General features: G+C 43.2%; 1 protein-coding gene across 2 annotated transcripts; it reads right to left on the bottom strand.

Moving 5' to 3' along the window:
- Positions 1 to 5,147: 5,147 nt before the first annotated feature.
- Positions 5,148 to 7,007, bottom strand: LOC147891647 (Photosystem II reaction center PsbP family protein). Of its 2 annotated transcripts, none has more exons than XM_087388286.1 (4): positions 6,311 to 7,007; positions 6,004 to 6,092; positions 5,740 to 5,895; positions 5,148 to 5,642 (listed from the first exon to the last, which is right to left on the bottom strand). In XM_087388286.1, the coding sequence occupies exons 1-4, from the start codon at positions 6,621 to 6,623 to the stop codon at positions 5,391 to 5,393; spliced, it is 810 nt and encodes a 269-aa protein (XP_087244412.1). In that variant the 5' UTR covers positions 6,624 to 7,007; the 3' UTR covers positions 5,148 to 5,390. The 2 variants fall into 2 exon arrangements, with proteins under 2 accessions (XP_087244412.1, XP_087244411.1); XM_087388285.1 differs by having other exon boundaries at positions 6,004 to 6,098; positions 6,311 to 7,005.
- Between the last annotated feature and the right edge of the window lie 8,508 nt (positions 7,008 to 15,515).

Genomic DNA, 15,515 nt, shown 5'->3' with positions numbered 1-15,515 from the left:
AGCACGAAGCAGCTTGCACGGTCGGGATATATATGATGGTGGTTGTACCTTACATATTCAGCTGTTAGATTTGATAGCGATGTCCTATGCTAAATGTCAAGAAACAAATGCCATAGAGCAAGTTGTTGGAACTATGATTCTGAGGGGAGTGATGCCAAAGGCTATGCAAGCCTATAAGAGCAGACACCCAACATCTGGGGAGAATGCAGCCAGGCCAATGTTTGTCATGCAGCCCAGCCATGCTATGCATCTCCCTAGTACGCAGATAAATCATGCTTCAAAGCCGTCGAAGATGCCTCAATATCTAGGACAAAAATCTGGTTGTTTCCAGGCTATTACTGCTGCAAATATACATATATTGGGATAGCTGCTCAAATTAAAGCAGCAGCCCACATGATGGAAACGAATATGGACAGCAAGGATGCTGTCGTATCAGTTTGCAGGACCGATACATTGCTCCAAATGATGCCCTAGCAGTTCAACATACCAATGGAAGGAATACATGTATGCATGGTGATGGCAGAAGCCTACATAACAGTGACAATGAAGCAGGCCAAATGATTGAAAAGACAGATGATGAGAAAAGCAATGTTGAGCAAATCTGTGATAGAAATCAAGATGCGGATGTTGACCAGCAAGGTAAGGATGTGGATGCACTTGCACTTGACATGTCTAGGCATGCAAACTTTGAGGACAGTTTTTGAAAAGGAGGTGAGTGTCCAGCGTTGTATGGTCTCCATTAAGGAAGAAAATATTGAAGACCACGGTGATGATAACAAAGGATGCCAAAGCAAATCTACTAAGAAGCAGATTGTGCAGCAAAAGCAAGGTATGCATGACAGTTTAATCCCTGAAGCTGCATCACCACACATTCAGGAGCAGTACAGTGGGAAAGATAGCCACATGAATAATGCCCTTCACTATTGCTCACTAAATGAGTATACCTGGGAGTTTTGCCTCCAATACTTTGCAGCCATAATGGGAATGAAGGCATTTCGCATGAGTGCTGTAAATGCAAGGGCAGCATGTCATAAATATTGCTGCCATGTATTGGCACTTTCAAAATTTGAGAACAAAGTTTTCAAAGGGCAATCAAAACTTGAGCTGCTCAACTTAAATGACATGTTTATGAAGCACACAATAGAGATGCATTCATCTGGGACTGAACTTAATGGTAGGAATGGAAACCAGGCCAAGCATGCAGATTTCTGGGATACTACCAGATGGCATACGTTCGTGACTCGTAGGAATGACAAAAGCTGCAAGTACATGGTACAACCTTGAAATAACAGCCCAAATTATGAAGACAATGGACAGCTCAAAGAAGATGGCTGTTATGGCAATGGACAGCAGAAGGAAGATGCCTGTTATGACACTTTTGAGGTGGTGTATGATGGCAAGCAACCCTTGCACTACCAGATTGGTCTAAACAGCTACTGTTTCCAACAGTACATGGGTGCACAGCAGCATGATAATGCAGATTTGCCAGATGATGGAAAAGATGCACATGGAAGTGTGATGGAAGGAGACCAAGGTACAACTACAGTTAGGGGTGAGGCAAACTTGCCACGACACAAGTTGGGTATTGTACAGGACAAAGGCAATCAGCTTCTTTCTGAGAAGGGTGATCTCATACGACACGATGATGCTACATCCTTGTTTGTAGAGCACGAAGTTACACTCATGCATATGGATTCTGTCGCATCCCCACACAAGATGCAGGGTGGGGAGGCAGTAGAGTATTTACTACACAACCAGCCAAATCCTTCCATCTTTGGGAAGCGTATTAGTGAGCAGCCCACTATGATCTCACCCATGGGAAATTTCAGCCAGAGACTTCCACCAGCGATTCTTCCAAGGGGTGATATCCTTGAGTTATGTGCAGGGGATATAGGCCCATCTTCATTGCTGCCATTTGGCACATCCCAACCTCATGTTGATGTTTTTGGGAGAGCCTGTCCCTCTAGCACTCATCTCTCAGCTTTGCTTCAGCCCAATGCCTATGAGAGGATTTGGCCTCGATCTGAATCAGACATGAGGCTCTACATAAAGTCTAGGCCACCTCAAATGCAGCCCGGACAGATTTTTGTGGAAGGATATTTCAGATTATATCCAATGGATGATGAGGGCAAGGTTCCTCATGATGGCATGCACCATGCCCACACTTGGTTAAAGTCGAGGGCTTCGTCTTGGAAGCCCTACACATGGGCAGCTTTCAAAGACCTCATGGGTGTCATGGTTAGAAGTAAATTACAGCAATACAGCCCAGAGCTGAAGGCCTTACAGGTGAGGAATGAAAATCCTTGGAATGCTGAGGAAGCACAAGCACTGCTGGAATTGTTAGAGCCTGAGTACAGCAGCTATAATGAGAATGATTTTCAGTTCCTAGCATATGGGCAGTTGAAAAATGCAATGCAACAACTCCTCAAAGCTGCCTTACAAGGTATATGGCAAAACAATGAGTGCTTCCGACGTGGGGAAAAGTGGGCAGCAAGGCACTGAGAGGTCCCCAAAATAGCTGTCTTGGGGAGAGCCAATCTGTATGTGCTTTTGAAGCTTCTTCATGACAAGTATGCTAGGTGGGATCAACACTTACATGACCCCGGTGGTGCCACAACTTATGGGGACAAGGACTATCTTATTTTTCCTTTTGACCCAGGTGGCATATTTTTCACCGTTTTGCAGCAGCAAGGAGCCTTTGTTTCCAGCCACCACTTGCAATTTTGAGGGCAAAATTATATTGAGCGGGGATGGTTGTAATGAAGGCCAAGATCAGGCCAAGTTAGTGAGGGTTAGGCCTGATTTGGCTTAGGGGATTTTTAGGCCTAGAGGGGGGCAAAAAGGAGATATAGTAGAGGGAGACTATATAAGTCCACCTCCACACCTTTGTACGGACTTTTTTTGATGTGACATCTAATCCTATCTACTCTCCCTTCCTCCATCCTGCCTACGCTCGCTCACTCACTCTCTCTCTTCCCTACTCCCTCTCAATCTCTCCCTCTCTTTCCTACCTCATCCTCTCTCTCCTACCCCTTCTCCCCCTCTCTCTCCCCTTCTGCTAGTCTATCCCCCTTCTCCAAATCTGCCCCTACCCCCTTTTCTACAAACAAGCAAAAGAACAAAGGAAAATTTTCTATTTAAAAAATGAGTAAATGAGAAAACTAAAAAAGAAGAAAAAGAACTTAGTAAACAAAGCTATGCTTATGTTCCCATCAGTACCCAAGCATAAGCTGCCATCTCAGATAAATAAAGACCTTAAATATTATTTTGTTTCCCTCAGCTTGTGAAAAATGCCCCTGCTAGGCAACCTTAGTTCAATCATGCCTGGCAGCTATGACATCCGTGCCCACTTAGTGAATGGTGGTAGCCAAATTCTCACACAACATATGGCTTGATATTTGCATGCATATGCAAATATACTTTTGCAACACTTCATGCCAGCCAAACAGGGCTCTTTCTACCTTCTTGTCAAAGGAATTTGACAAAAACGCTGCTTGGGAGCAATCCCAGCCCTGGCATTATCTTTAAAAGAGATATTCCCACGTTTAACTACAGAAGCCAGACCCAAAGAATAAGGAGTTGCATGGGAACACTGCAAATTTTGTGGAGCTTAAGCAGTCAGAGGTTTTGCAGCAGCCGGCACAGAGACACAGAGCTTTATCAACACTATTCTCTGGCTGAGAAATACCTAGTGGCTCAAGTTGCAGAATATTTGTCATGCTAGGTTGAAAAGTTGGAGAGATGGAGTTACAGGAAAAATGAAGAGATTACATGCAACACCACATGTTTGAAAGCTAGAAGCATCCCACTGGCTACATTAACCCACATGGGAATTCGATGTAAGGACAAAAAGAGGCAGTGCAAAACAGGACGACTTACCTCACTGGGTTAGGACCTGGGAGCTGCAGCCAAGACAGTGGCAGACAATACTGCAGTAAGACCAGCGAGAGCTAGTGCCCAATTGATACAAGGGCCCCACCAAACTGGCTGACTAGGCCTGACCAACCAGCTGCCAGGCACCTTCCCACACTGCCAGCCTGGCCATAGACCTACCTGAAACCCCTTGCAAGCAAAACAGGGCAGGAAAAGTATACTTTCTGTTACGCTCACCCTCGACAAGCTGTTAGGGGGCTGTCGCATTGACTTGTGTGGAACAATTGCTGTGACAGGCCATGCTCTTCTAGCCTTGATCTGCCTTGTTTTTGGCTTTCTGTAGCTCCTGCAGAATGCAAGAAAGACTTGTGCACCAGCTCTGTTATCAAGCTGACGACCCTTGAGTGGTATAATTAGCCTCTACTTTGTTTATGCATGATCTCACACTACAAAGGGAGTCACACATATATAAGGGCCAGGCCTTGGTTCAAAGTTTAGGCTTCTGCAAGAGCTCACCATATCCAGAGGCCATCACTACAACTATCTCAAATTCTGCAGCTTTATGATTTCCTCTTGGCCCTCGGTTGCATACAAGTTGGTTGCGCATTCCTTGCATATTATCTGTGCACGTGCACAACCACTCAACATTCTGGGCCAAAGAGGCTTGTAAAACAGAGAATATTCAGAAGACTATATCCGTCCACAAAAAGTTACAGAATAATATGGAGAAAGCTGATGTCGCTAGATGGGAGAGGAGAATGGTGATGAAGATAAGGAAGGATACGATGCTGAAACCTGAGACTGTTCTGACAAAGATTTAGATGAAGCTATGGAAGAAAGTGACAGAAAGGTAAAGACAATATATTGGACATGCTGACAATGCCATTTATAATGACAACATGATGGTGAGAGAAAATTTCCCAAAGGTTATAAGGTCAGCATTGGAAAGGATACCTCCTGCTGCTGCTGAATATTTGTTATCGAGAGAGAGAGAGAGACAGAGAGAGAGACAGAGAGAGAGAGAGGGCCACACGACTCTTGATAGATGGCCACGCTGAGTTTTGCATTATTGATGTACACAGCATTGTATTATTTTCCACAAGTTAAGAAAGATGCATGGTCTTTGCAGAATCACATGGCCCTCTGATGCAGGGCTGCGGAGTGTTTGCTTTTCATTCATGTACAAATATCCTCAACAAAAATGGACAATGCATAGTCTTGGAAATGACAATCTTAACATTGCTGGCATGGTAATATATGACTATGGTAAGTACCCATAGCATTTATAAGACGGTTTCATACATCATATCCCTTCTTCATTCAGACTCAAACTGACCCAACAGTCCCATAACCCTTTGAAATCAACCCATTCCCTTCAGTGCTGTGGTTCACTCTTCACTAATCATTTTAAAGCCCAACGTGGATAAGTCCTGCAATTAAGCTACCAACAAGTACAAACTATCGTGACCACTTCTTTGAAAAAATAGTTCTCTGCAGAAATATTGTCACGTGTTAAGCTAGTTTAAGAGATCAAAGGAATTCATGATCTGGTGTAGGGTCGAGGCGACTGTTGGTGAAAGCGGCTTTTCTGGACTATCTACAAAAGCAAGGTTCAAAATATATAGCTTCTTAGATGACACAGTCACAGCAGAAAAAATGCGTTTAGCCCCCCTCGTACTGTCTAGCTTGTACTCAAGTTGATATAGGGGTTCAACTCCACGCACTTGCCGCTCTTGCACATTGATCAGCTGCACGTTGTTGGTGCTGGGCTGCAGACATAAATCTTCAATTGAGGACAATACTACAAGCGGGTAGTGCAAATTGCAGGCCAAATCAGCGGGCAAACTTTGTAAAACAGTTTAGCACCTTTTTCATTTCAGCTTGTAAAAGTTTACTCGCAACAGCGTCGGGGGTCCCAAACTCGCTAAGGGAAGATATTCGGACAGGATTGATCACCACACCTAAGTTGTTGCCTTTGGATTCGGGATCTTCAAAAAGAACAGTTGCTCCAGCCTTGTCCACCTTTGTAACGTGAAGTAAAATAAAAAGTGCTAAGGTAGAACAAGAAACAACTGGGTTATGGCAGCAAGCAAATTGTGTGGAGCAGAATTAGTTTGCATTGTAGCTGACCTTGCTCCATTGAACAGGTTTCAATACGACGAAACCTTCCATCTCATTCATGTAAGACTCCAGGTTCAGGGGCCTTTCAGCCTTCTCATCTGCCACTTCACAACCGCGCCCAAATGTCATTCCAATCCCAAAAGGTGACGCGGTTGGATAAAACTTTTGTGGACTTCAATTACACAGAAAACGTGAATTAAGAGGCAAAATTAATCGACTACCTTTCTGTCTAGCGTCCAAACTAATTTCTTGTTCATACCAAAGTCGGGAGATCCTGCACTAAGTGAAATTCGTCTTGGGTCAACAGAAACCATACCTTCCGCTTTCGCCATCCTTTCACCCAAACTGATTACATAGTTTAGGATTAGCCCCGCAAGAGCTGCTCTGCGATTGAGAAAATCGAGGCTTGCAAAGGGAAGTGGTCCTTCGGAGGTCGAAAGCGAGCGCTTCTCGCGAAAGTGGACTGACTGTCTCGCGGAGGATTGCAGCGAGGACGCCAATCCTTCCTCCTGCAAAATCATGCCTTTTCGTCGTGTAAGTGCAAGGGACACTTCTCTCGGTAGCAACCTTGAAGGCAAATGTGTGCTTGTGTTGAAGCACGACAAATCAGGAGGCAGGGCAGCTGCCATGGATGCCTCACGAAGCTTTGAGAGAGAGCATAAGAAGAAGAAGACAACAATGAAAAGAGCATAAGCCAGAGAAAGGGACAGAGAGCAAATGAAGAAGAAGAAGAAGAAGAGGAGGAGAAGAAGAAAAGGGACATAGAGCAGAATTGCAATCAAAGATTAGGACACATGTTTGCAGTAGATTGCTTTCAGTTTTTTTCAATAAAAAAATTTAAAGATTGCATTCAGTTAGTCATGCTGCCTATCGGATGCTATTGGAATTACGGGCACATGGCTGTCGGTAGTTACCCACTGCCCAAATCGTACTGGGGTTACTCGGCTATGTTTCGATGGAAAAGCAGCTCATTGTCATTCGGGCTTGAGCAGAGTAGATTGCATTTGATTGGATGTCGGAGGAGTGTTGGCCTTATTGGACTTTGCACTCAGTTTGCGGCAAGGATATATGTTCCGATTGCCACATCAACCTTCGATGGAAAAGCAGCTCATTGTCGTTCGGGCTGGAGCTTAGTAGATTGCATTTGATTGGATGTCAGAGGAGTGTTGGCCTTATCGGACTCTGCACTCAGTTTGCGGCAAGGATGTATGTTCCGATTGCTACATCAGCCTCTACCACTATCGCAGGAAATTTGGCTCATGTGCCCAAGGTCGGAATGCTGCCAAGCAGATGCTATCCGAATTAGGGACAGGGCACATAATATCCTAGAATCCGGCAACCCAATAGGAATCCAATTGGAGTTACCTGTACATGAGTCGTGAGGAATCCGATAGGTAAGCATCCCGTAGATCAGGCAAGTAAGGGTCTTCCGATTTCTATCCTTTAGGAGTTTCAGTGCCACATTAACGAAAGGTAGGCAGAAGGGCATAGTAAGAGGCTCAGAGGAACTAAGGAGCCAGATTCTAGGGCACTTTCCTTGCGCAATGACTCGTCGAATTTTAGGGCAATTTTCTCCTCGTGAAATGTAATCCCAGCTCTCCCTCACGTGGGAGGGAGACGTGTTGCCATGCCACATCACTTACTTGCCACTACCCACGCTCGTGCGTTGACAAGGTATTCGATTCTTCGCCTACGCACCAGATCTGACCCTAAAGCTATGCACATTGCGCGGGTAGCACATGAATCATGGTGATGGCTACAACACATTTCAGAGGCAAACATTGGACTTTGATGTGGCAAAAGGAGCATGGACACACACACGCACACAAGCATGTACACATACACATACACACACACACATACACCTCCCCTTGGGGACCCCTATGATCCTAGGGTGCGCAAGGACCACCAGGTTCACCTAGTGGGCTACCAGGAGTCGAGGGACTATACATGGACCAATAGGTTCACATAATGTTGTGGGGGATGTTATGAAAAAGGATGCATATAGATATTGGACCACCATGGAATGGAATATGAGGCCATGGACCTCTCTCCATTGGAATTGTTATTTTTTATTTTTATTAAAAGAGATGTCCACATACTATAGAGAGGGCACATTGAATGTGATGGCCACTAAAAGGCTTTAGTGCACTAGCATGCTTTGTATTGCACGATTTAATGTAAGAGAGGATATTGGGGTCTACCAATATACTTCAAGCGTGGATCATGACTTGCCTCATTACATTACTACTACATGTTAGTGGAGAGCCATCTTATGTGATGAAGCATTTAAGTGAGGATATGTAAGTGTCTTGAGGGAGATGAAGAGCAGCGTGGTGGCTTGAGGTACATCTCTCTCTCTCCCCCTCTCTCTTTTCCCCCCCCCCTCTCCGCAATGGAGGACTGTTCAAAGCCTGCATGAATCGAGGAGCTCCAGCGTGAACACTTCTCTCTATTTTGCAAGCAACGTAGGTGAACTCCAAGCAGCGTGTACAAGCTCCAATGCCATACTCGACCGAAAAATCCAGGTATTGTTAAACATTGGCGAGGGGGAGGTAGTCTGTCATCTGTTTTTCCTGGTGCTGAAAGGAAGTCCCGCGTATTACCAGTTTTGTAACTTCTAGGAATCTTTTTGAGCAGACAATCCACAAATGCTCCACTGATTGTACTAGCTTCGTCCATACTTTCCCCGCTGAGCACATGAAGCTAATACGTGCATGGATTATAAACGGCGAACTAGAATGCAGCACGGCTTAAAGGCAAAGTTCAGCATCACTCGGTCCTATGCTCCAGGGAGGGGATTCGCTTAGACGCGCTGTAATATGCTCTTTGCATATGAACATTTGTCCAAGCCAGTCGACCAGCCTCTGTTTTGGATTGTGAACTCACGGCTCTAGAGGTTGGCACTCCTCCTCTCCATTTCTTCCACAGTCTACAAATGATGTGAAGCTCTGAGATGGCTTTGGCGCAGCTGCTGTCAGCTTAGGAAACTTGAGCTTTTGAGCTGTGAAGGTGTTGGAGATACAGACACGTCCTCCTTTGTACATTGTCTACCTTCCCTTCAAGAAATTCATCTACGTAGGAGCCGAAGTATTTCTGGAGGGGTTTTACTCTTAATTTCGGAGCACTGTCGTGACTTAAAATCTCTAACAGTACATGACGGAGGAGACATAGATGAACTTCGGCATGTCCTGCGTAAATGCCGAGACTTAGAAGTTCTCGATTTGAGGCTACCACTTGATTTGAGCAATGAAGATATGGTAGAAATTGCTCCGTGCCTCACTGGGCAGAAGAAGCGTATCCCACGTTATATCGCAATGATCTGGAGACCTGTACGAACCGTCACTCTCGGATTATATGAGTTGTTACAAACATATCGAAACTCCCGACAAAGCTGCCCTCTACTTAGCACCTTAATCGTGAGGACTGACTACGTGAGTAATCCAATTATTCACACCAAGGCAGTAGGTATTTCCTCTGCCTCACAGACGTGTACATTGATGAGTAGATTCCATAGACTAGCAAGAGGCGCACAACATGTTTGAAGGAATGTCATATGGAGGGCGAAAGATAACCATGTCTACTGCCCAAGCTCTAGGGTTGCAATGGGAGACACTAAGGAACTATTACGCCAAGATTGCAGTCACTCTATGCTTGATTTGATCACAATTGCGGTCCTCCTTATAGAGCTCCATACTTGACTTTGGAGGTCCACAATTGAAGAGAAAAAACAGCTCACGTAAGCTCAAGTTGAGGAAACGTTTGTGAGCCCCTTAGAACACCCCGACATATGTTAGGATTATCCCCTTCTAGGCATGAATGTTTATAGCAGCCTACTAAACTAATTATGTCGTAGATATGAGTATTTTAAGGGTTCTATGCTTAAGGGTATGCTTAAGGAGAATGGCACTATTATATTTGATGTCGGACCATTTTTTACAATGTTTTGCAAGCCAATGTTATGATGGCATTGCCTTACAACTCGGGCTATTTGCCTTGGGAATCTTATCCCAGAGAACATAGCTAATAATGCATACCTTCCGGTTATAGAAAGTAAGACCTCTTTGAAAAGATATTGGTTTGGCTTTTGATAAATATTTATGTTTCTTTTTTAAAAAAAAGTGAAGGTAACACCACTATGACTACTCCTCTAGTAAGGTGTTAAACATTGGAAAAACCTTGTTCGTCATCCCATATCATGATTGATGTTTAATATTACAAGCCCTTACTATTAGGATTTCCATGTATTCCCTTAGGAATTTACTTAGTACTATAGGTGGGGAGCATTTTATTTTGGAGTATTATTGATTAGATTTAGCGACATTGCTCTTGAAATTCATGCTATAACTAAGCTCTCTAGAATTTCTTTTATATTACATGGTTCTTGTCATGTTTAATATATGATAGCATTGCTTCACACATACGAGGATCTGGGGCATTATCTTTGAGCCAATGCTCTATATGATTTCCCTAGGAAGATGGGAAAGACTAGTACATTTACTTGTTATGCTTATCATCACTTACTGGGTTAGACTGGTCTATTGGTGAAGGGAACTATACCTTTTTAGGATTACTTAAGCAGGAAAATGGAGGAAGATCCCCCTTGAGAACTTTTACACTTGGGAATTTGTTACAGTAAGTGACACTAGGGATGCTCTAGGGTAATTTCCTTTATGGGTTGAGGTTGCTTTCTTTGGGAGCAAAGGAAATGCCCTTGGAGACTTGATTTCAGATCCCATGCTTGTGGAATTTCATTTAGCCCGTTGGGATTGATCTACCATTTTATATGCACTTCATTAATGTTATACATGCCAACTGTTTTAAGAATGCCAAGATTTTATTAATGCTAATCTGATTGAGTGGTGCAGGGATAACAACTGTGTGCCAGCATTGAAGCTTGGCTTCCACATTGAAAATGTATTGACCTAACTTTCATTTTTGTTGTGATGGTGCCAGCAGAGTTGGCACACCTCTCTGTCAGATTTGCAAGTGGAGTCTTGGGCATGATATCGCGAAAAAAGACGTTGGCAACCTTGAAGACTACACTTGGGAGACTTATGATGAGAGATATAGTACTCTTGACCTTGTTATGCACACTTACATAATTATATGTGTCTACAATGTCAGAACTTAATAGTGAACTACCTTGCAACTTGCTTAATTTAGAAATTGTCTTATGGTTTTTGCCATTGGACAAATTGATTGGACGTTATTCTCTTGGATTCATGATTTGAAATGCAGCTAGAGTAATCAAATGGATTCCTCTTTTCTTGATGATCCTCTCTAGACTCTGCTGCACCCTTAAGCACCAACGTAAATGTGAGCATAATCTTGATGAAGCAATGGTTGCCAAGGGCCTTTCAAAGTGTTGACTAAGAATATGGATTAATGGAGATCTAGACTCATTCAAATAGTAGGTAACACACACACATGCACACCCTTTCCCTCAGGGATCCTTGCAATTTGGGGATGGTAGCAAGCTAAGGGTGTCACTTTTTGGCCACTTTCCATGGCTTGGGAGGGGAAAGAACATCCTTTTTTGCACTCAAATTGGGAAATCTGGCCTACTTTCCTAAGTATTTAGTTCTCAAAGTCTTAAGACAAAACACCAGACATGCCTTTATGCACATAATGGTGTAATCTGATTGAAAATTGGAGTTACTCCATAAAAACTTTATTTGTGACTGACTTCAGCGCTTGTCACACATTTTCACAAACAGACAATGTGACACTAAATTCACAATTTCTCCCTTGTTATACATCAAATGAAGGTGAAACTTGATAGGAAATGTGTTCACATATGGTGGAACTTAACTTGATTTTTTAGAATTTTTTTAAAGGGTGTATATGAAGGACAAAAAAAGGTACATTTTTTGTACCACAACATTTTTTTAGTATCATGATTAATTGAACAAATCCAATTTGATAAGGGTTAGTGGACACACAAGTTATGTGATGGAAGTGAAAAATCACAAATTTAATGGTTGGATTTTGAGAGATCTAAGATTAATTTTTACTTTCACTGGTTAAAGGAGTGGTAAAGGAAAAATGAAATAAATATAATAATTTGTGCACATAACCAATTATAGCAAAAATCCCATATATTAACCTCCTCCAAGTGATGAATCTAAGGAAATTTTTTTCATTAAAATTGATTTAGGGAAGGGTCAAATTTGGCCTCCCCATGTTAAAATCCCCTTTTTTTGGAAAAAGGGGTTAGCCAAGCCAAATACCAAGCCTAATTAGGCTTGGTAGATCACCAATCCTAGTGGCCACCATTTGGGGGGTGGCATGGTGCACATGTGGAAGGCTGACTCATTAGACAGCTCATCTAAATTGCATCATCATCTTGCCACGTATGCAAGTTTGACTATGGTTACCCATGGCACCTCCCCACCTCTTGCCACCTCACACATCATCAATGTTCGCCTCATCAGCTCACCCTCTTCCACGTCATCACACGAGCTGCCACATCACAATGGTTTGCCACCTCACCATTCTACATTTCTGCCACCTCATCCACATGTGCCACCTCATCAAGTCACATCATAGGCATGGTTGGAGCCTAGTCATCAGTTAGCCGCCGCCTTAGTCTTCCACCTCATCTTTTTCAACTCATCATTGCCACCTCGTGTCATAAAGCCATGTCACAACCTTGGCCACCTTAGCTTCCCACCTCATGCATGATGACCTTAGAGGCATGACACATGATGTGCCACCTTAGCAAGCAAGCATGGAGCCACATCACCCATCAACCATGCTCATGCATGCATGCATGAGCATGTTTTCATGCCAATCTTCAAATCGTCTAGTTATGCCAAATTTCGTGGAATTTCCCCCGCAAAAAAATATGTGTGGAATTTCCCCCACCAAAAATTATGCGTGGAATTTGATTCAATAATTAGCAGGTGAATTGTATTACTACATAACTATAACAATACACCATTTGGTTAACGTATAATATTTGCTACATAATCAAAATGTTAGGACATACCATTAGGTTAATTTGGAAATTAAAATTAAACATAATAATATACCATTATATTATGCAAACATGAAATCCGATTAGCATTGGATTCCTTTAAAATTAGTGTAAAAAAATAAAATTATGTCAAATTAGAAGAGCCACTTATTTTGGCAAATCACCACAATCACTAGATTTAGCCAAACTAAATCCAATCAAGATTCAGATTAGAAGAGCCACCAAATCACCACAACCACTAGATTTAGCCAAACTACATCCAATGAAAGCCAATCAAATCCAATGAAGATCTAGGGGAGGATTGTCCAACCTCTCTATGAGAGACTACTTTTTTAGAACTCATTTCATGCATCCTCACTATTATTTGCAAGGCATGACATAACCGAAATCCCACCCATGCAGCTGATGATCCCATCGCACCAGTAAAAAGAAGTGTCGGAAGATGACAGGGCCTATCTCACATCCAACTTCCCATATCTAACCACTCTCTCTACCAACCTCATAACCTCACTTACCCTTGCTGCTACCACCCTCTTAACCTTCCCCGAGCTCCATCCTAATATCTATTCCCTCCATCGTCTCTTTGCTCATGCCTCTTACCATTTTCAACTAACCCAACAGTCACAAACTTACGAGCCCCTCACACCTAGCTTCTTCCCCTCCCTTGCTAATCCTACCCTTGAGGATTACCAAGCTACTCAAACCATTTGCCCAGTTCTTCTCCCCCTTCCCTCTACTCCCCCTTCCACAGCTAACACTCTTCCATATTTCTCCGCCATGTCCCCAGATTCTCTCCCTGTCCCATCATCACCTCCGACACTACTTATGCTTCCATCAGCAGAAAATGACACAGTATTTGATTTTAAATATTAGGTTCTAGATAATCCAATTCATACTCCCATGCCAAGTTCCAATGATGGGTATGATTTTGATGAGATACCACTTCCCAATAACCCCATCAAGGAATTTTGGAGCAAGTATCCTGATATGAAAACTCGAGGTGGATGGGCCCTGGACAGCTTTCCTACCAACCTTTTTCAGCGTCAAATTAGTGAAGGTTGGATAAGCAAGTTGGATCCACAACCTGATTGGTGCTGTCCCAAGCTCTTTGATGTAATCTTCTTGAAGGAGTACCTGCGTGCACCTCCATGTCTCAGAACCCATCCCAAGTTCTATGCAATTCCATGACGTAAAAAATGGGAAGTCAGCATACACACTTTGGATGAAGATCGAACCATTAATTGGCCAATGATCGAACCATACTCAGATGTAGAATGGAATATCCAAGGCACAATGATCCGAGCACAGCAGCAGCATGAGCAAATAATGTGTGGCAACATTGATCACTTCCTTTGCCTAAGTGCTATATTCTGTAAAACATTGGAATTCATTATGGAGGTCCCATGTTACCTCAATACCCATTTGCCTCCACTCAATTTCAATCCCAATGAACGGGTTGATGCTCAAATTACAAGCTGACTCTATCAAAGAGTGATCTTCTTAGAAGCACGCCACATATCTCTGTTCGAATAAATGGTGGATACAGGCTACCTGGAAACTGAGCAAAAATTGTATAGTGCCAAGGCTTTATAGTAGGATCGACTGGCACGACACAAGTTCCACAGCCATTGGACTAAAGGCATGGCAATCTAGGTAGATGCTCGTCGCAAATAAGCCATAACACAAGGATGGGTAATAAAATGGATCCGGGAGTATGTTGTCTTTGTGCCAACATGGACTTACGTAGAACAGAATGTGTGTATAGAGTAGCGGCAAAGTTTCGCTTGTACTTGCATAAGGCTAGAAATAATCCCTCTTAGAAATCCAACTTGCATGTTCTACATGCAAGTCCTACATGCAAGTTCTACATGCAAGTCCTACATGCGAGTTCTACATGCAAGTTCTACATGCAAGTCCTACATGTGATTCCTACATGCATGTTCTATATGCGAGTTCTACATGCAACTCCTACATGCAACATGCAAATCCTACATGCAACTTGCAACTCCTACATGCAAGTCCTACATGCGAGTTCTACATGCAACTCCTACATGCAAGTTCTACATATGCAAGTTCTACATGCAAGTCCTACATGCGATTCCTACATGCATGTTCTACATGCAAGTTCTACATGCAACTCCTACATGCAACTTGCAACTCCTACATGCAACTTCTATATGCAAGTTCTACATGTAGAGAGAGAATGTCTTATAATTCCTACATGTAGAGAGAGAAGCTCTCCAACTTGTATAAATACCCTATAATGGAATGAAGCCCACACCCTTTGGGGCATTGTGTTGAGTTCTACTTTGGTATTCCAAGCAATTGTCTCAAGTGTCCATGCTTCCTTGCACTCCATGTCCAAAAGCATGTCCTAACCTTGCAACTCCTCCTCCCCTCTCCTCCAACCTTGCAACCCATCCTCTCCCTCTCCTCCTCCCTCCTCCTCCTTCCTTCTCCTCCTCCTCCTCCCTTCTCCTCCTCCTCCTCCTCCTTTCTCCTCCTCCCTCCTCCTCCTTCTCCTCCTCCTCCTTCCTCC

The sequence above is a fragment of the Dipteris shenzhenensis genome, chromosome 17 (genome assembly GCF_047967505.1).
Source record: "Dipteris shenzhenensis isolate YYH24624 ecotype China chromosome 17, Dip_SZ_1.0, whole genome shotgun sequence".
NCBI lineage: Eukaryota > Viridiplantae > Streptophyta > Polypodiopsida > Gleicheniales > Dipteridaceae > Dipteris > Dipteris shenzhenensis.
Note: the sequence above shows the minus strand (reverse complement) of the source record. Positions and strands in the feature narration are given on the sequence as shown.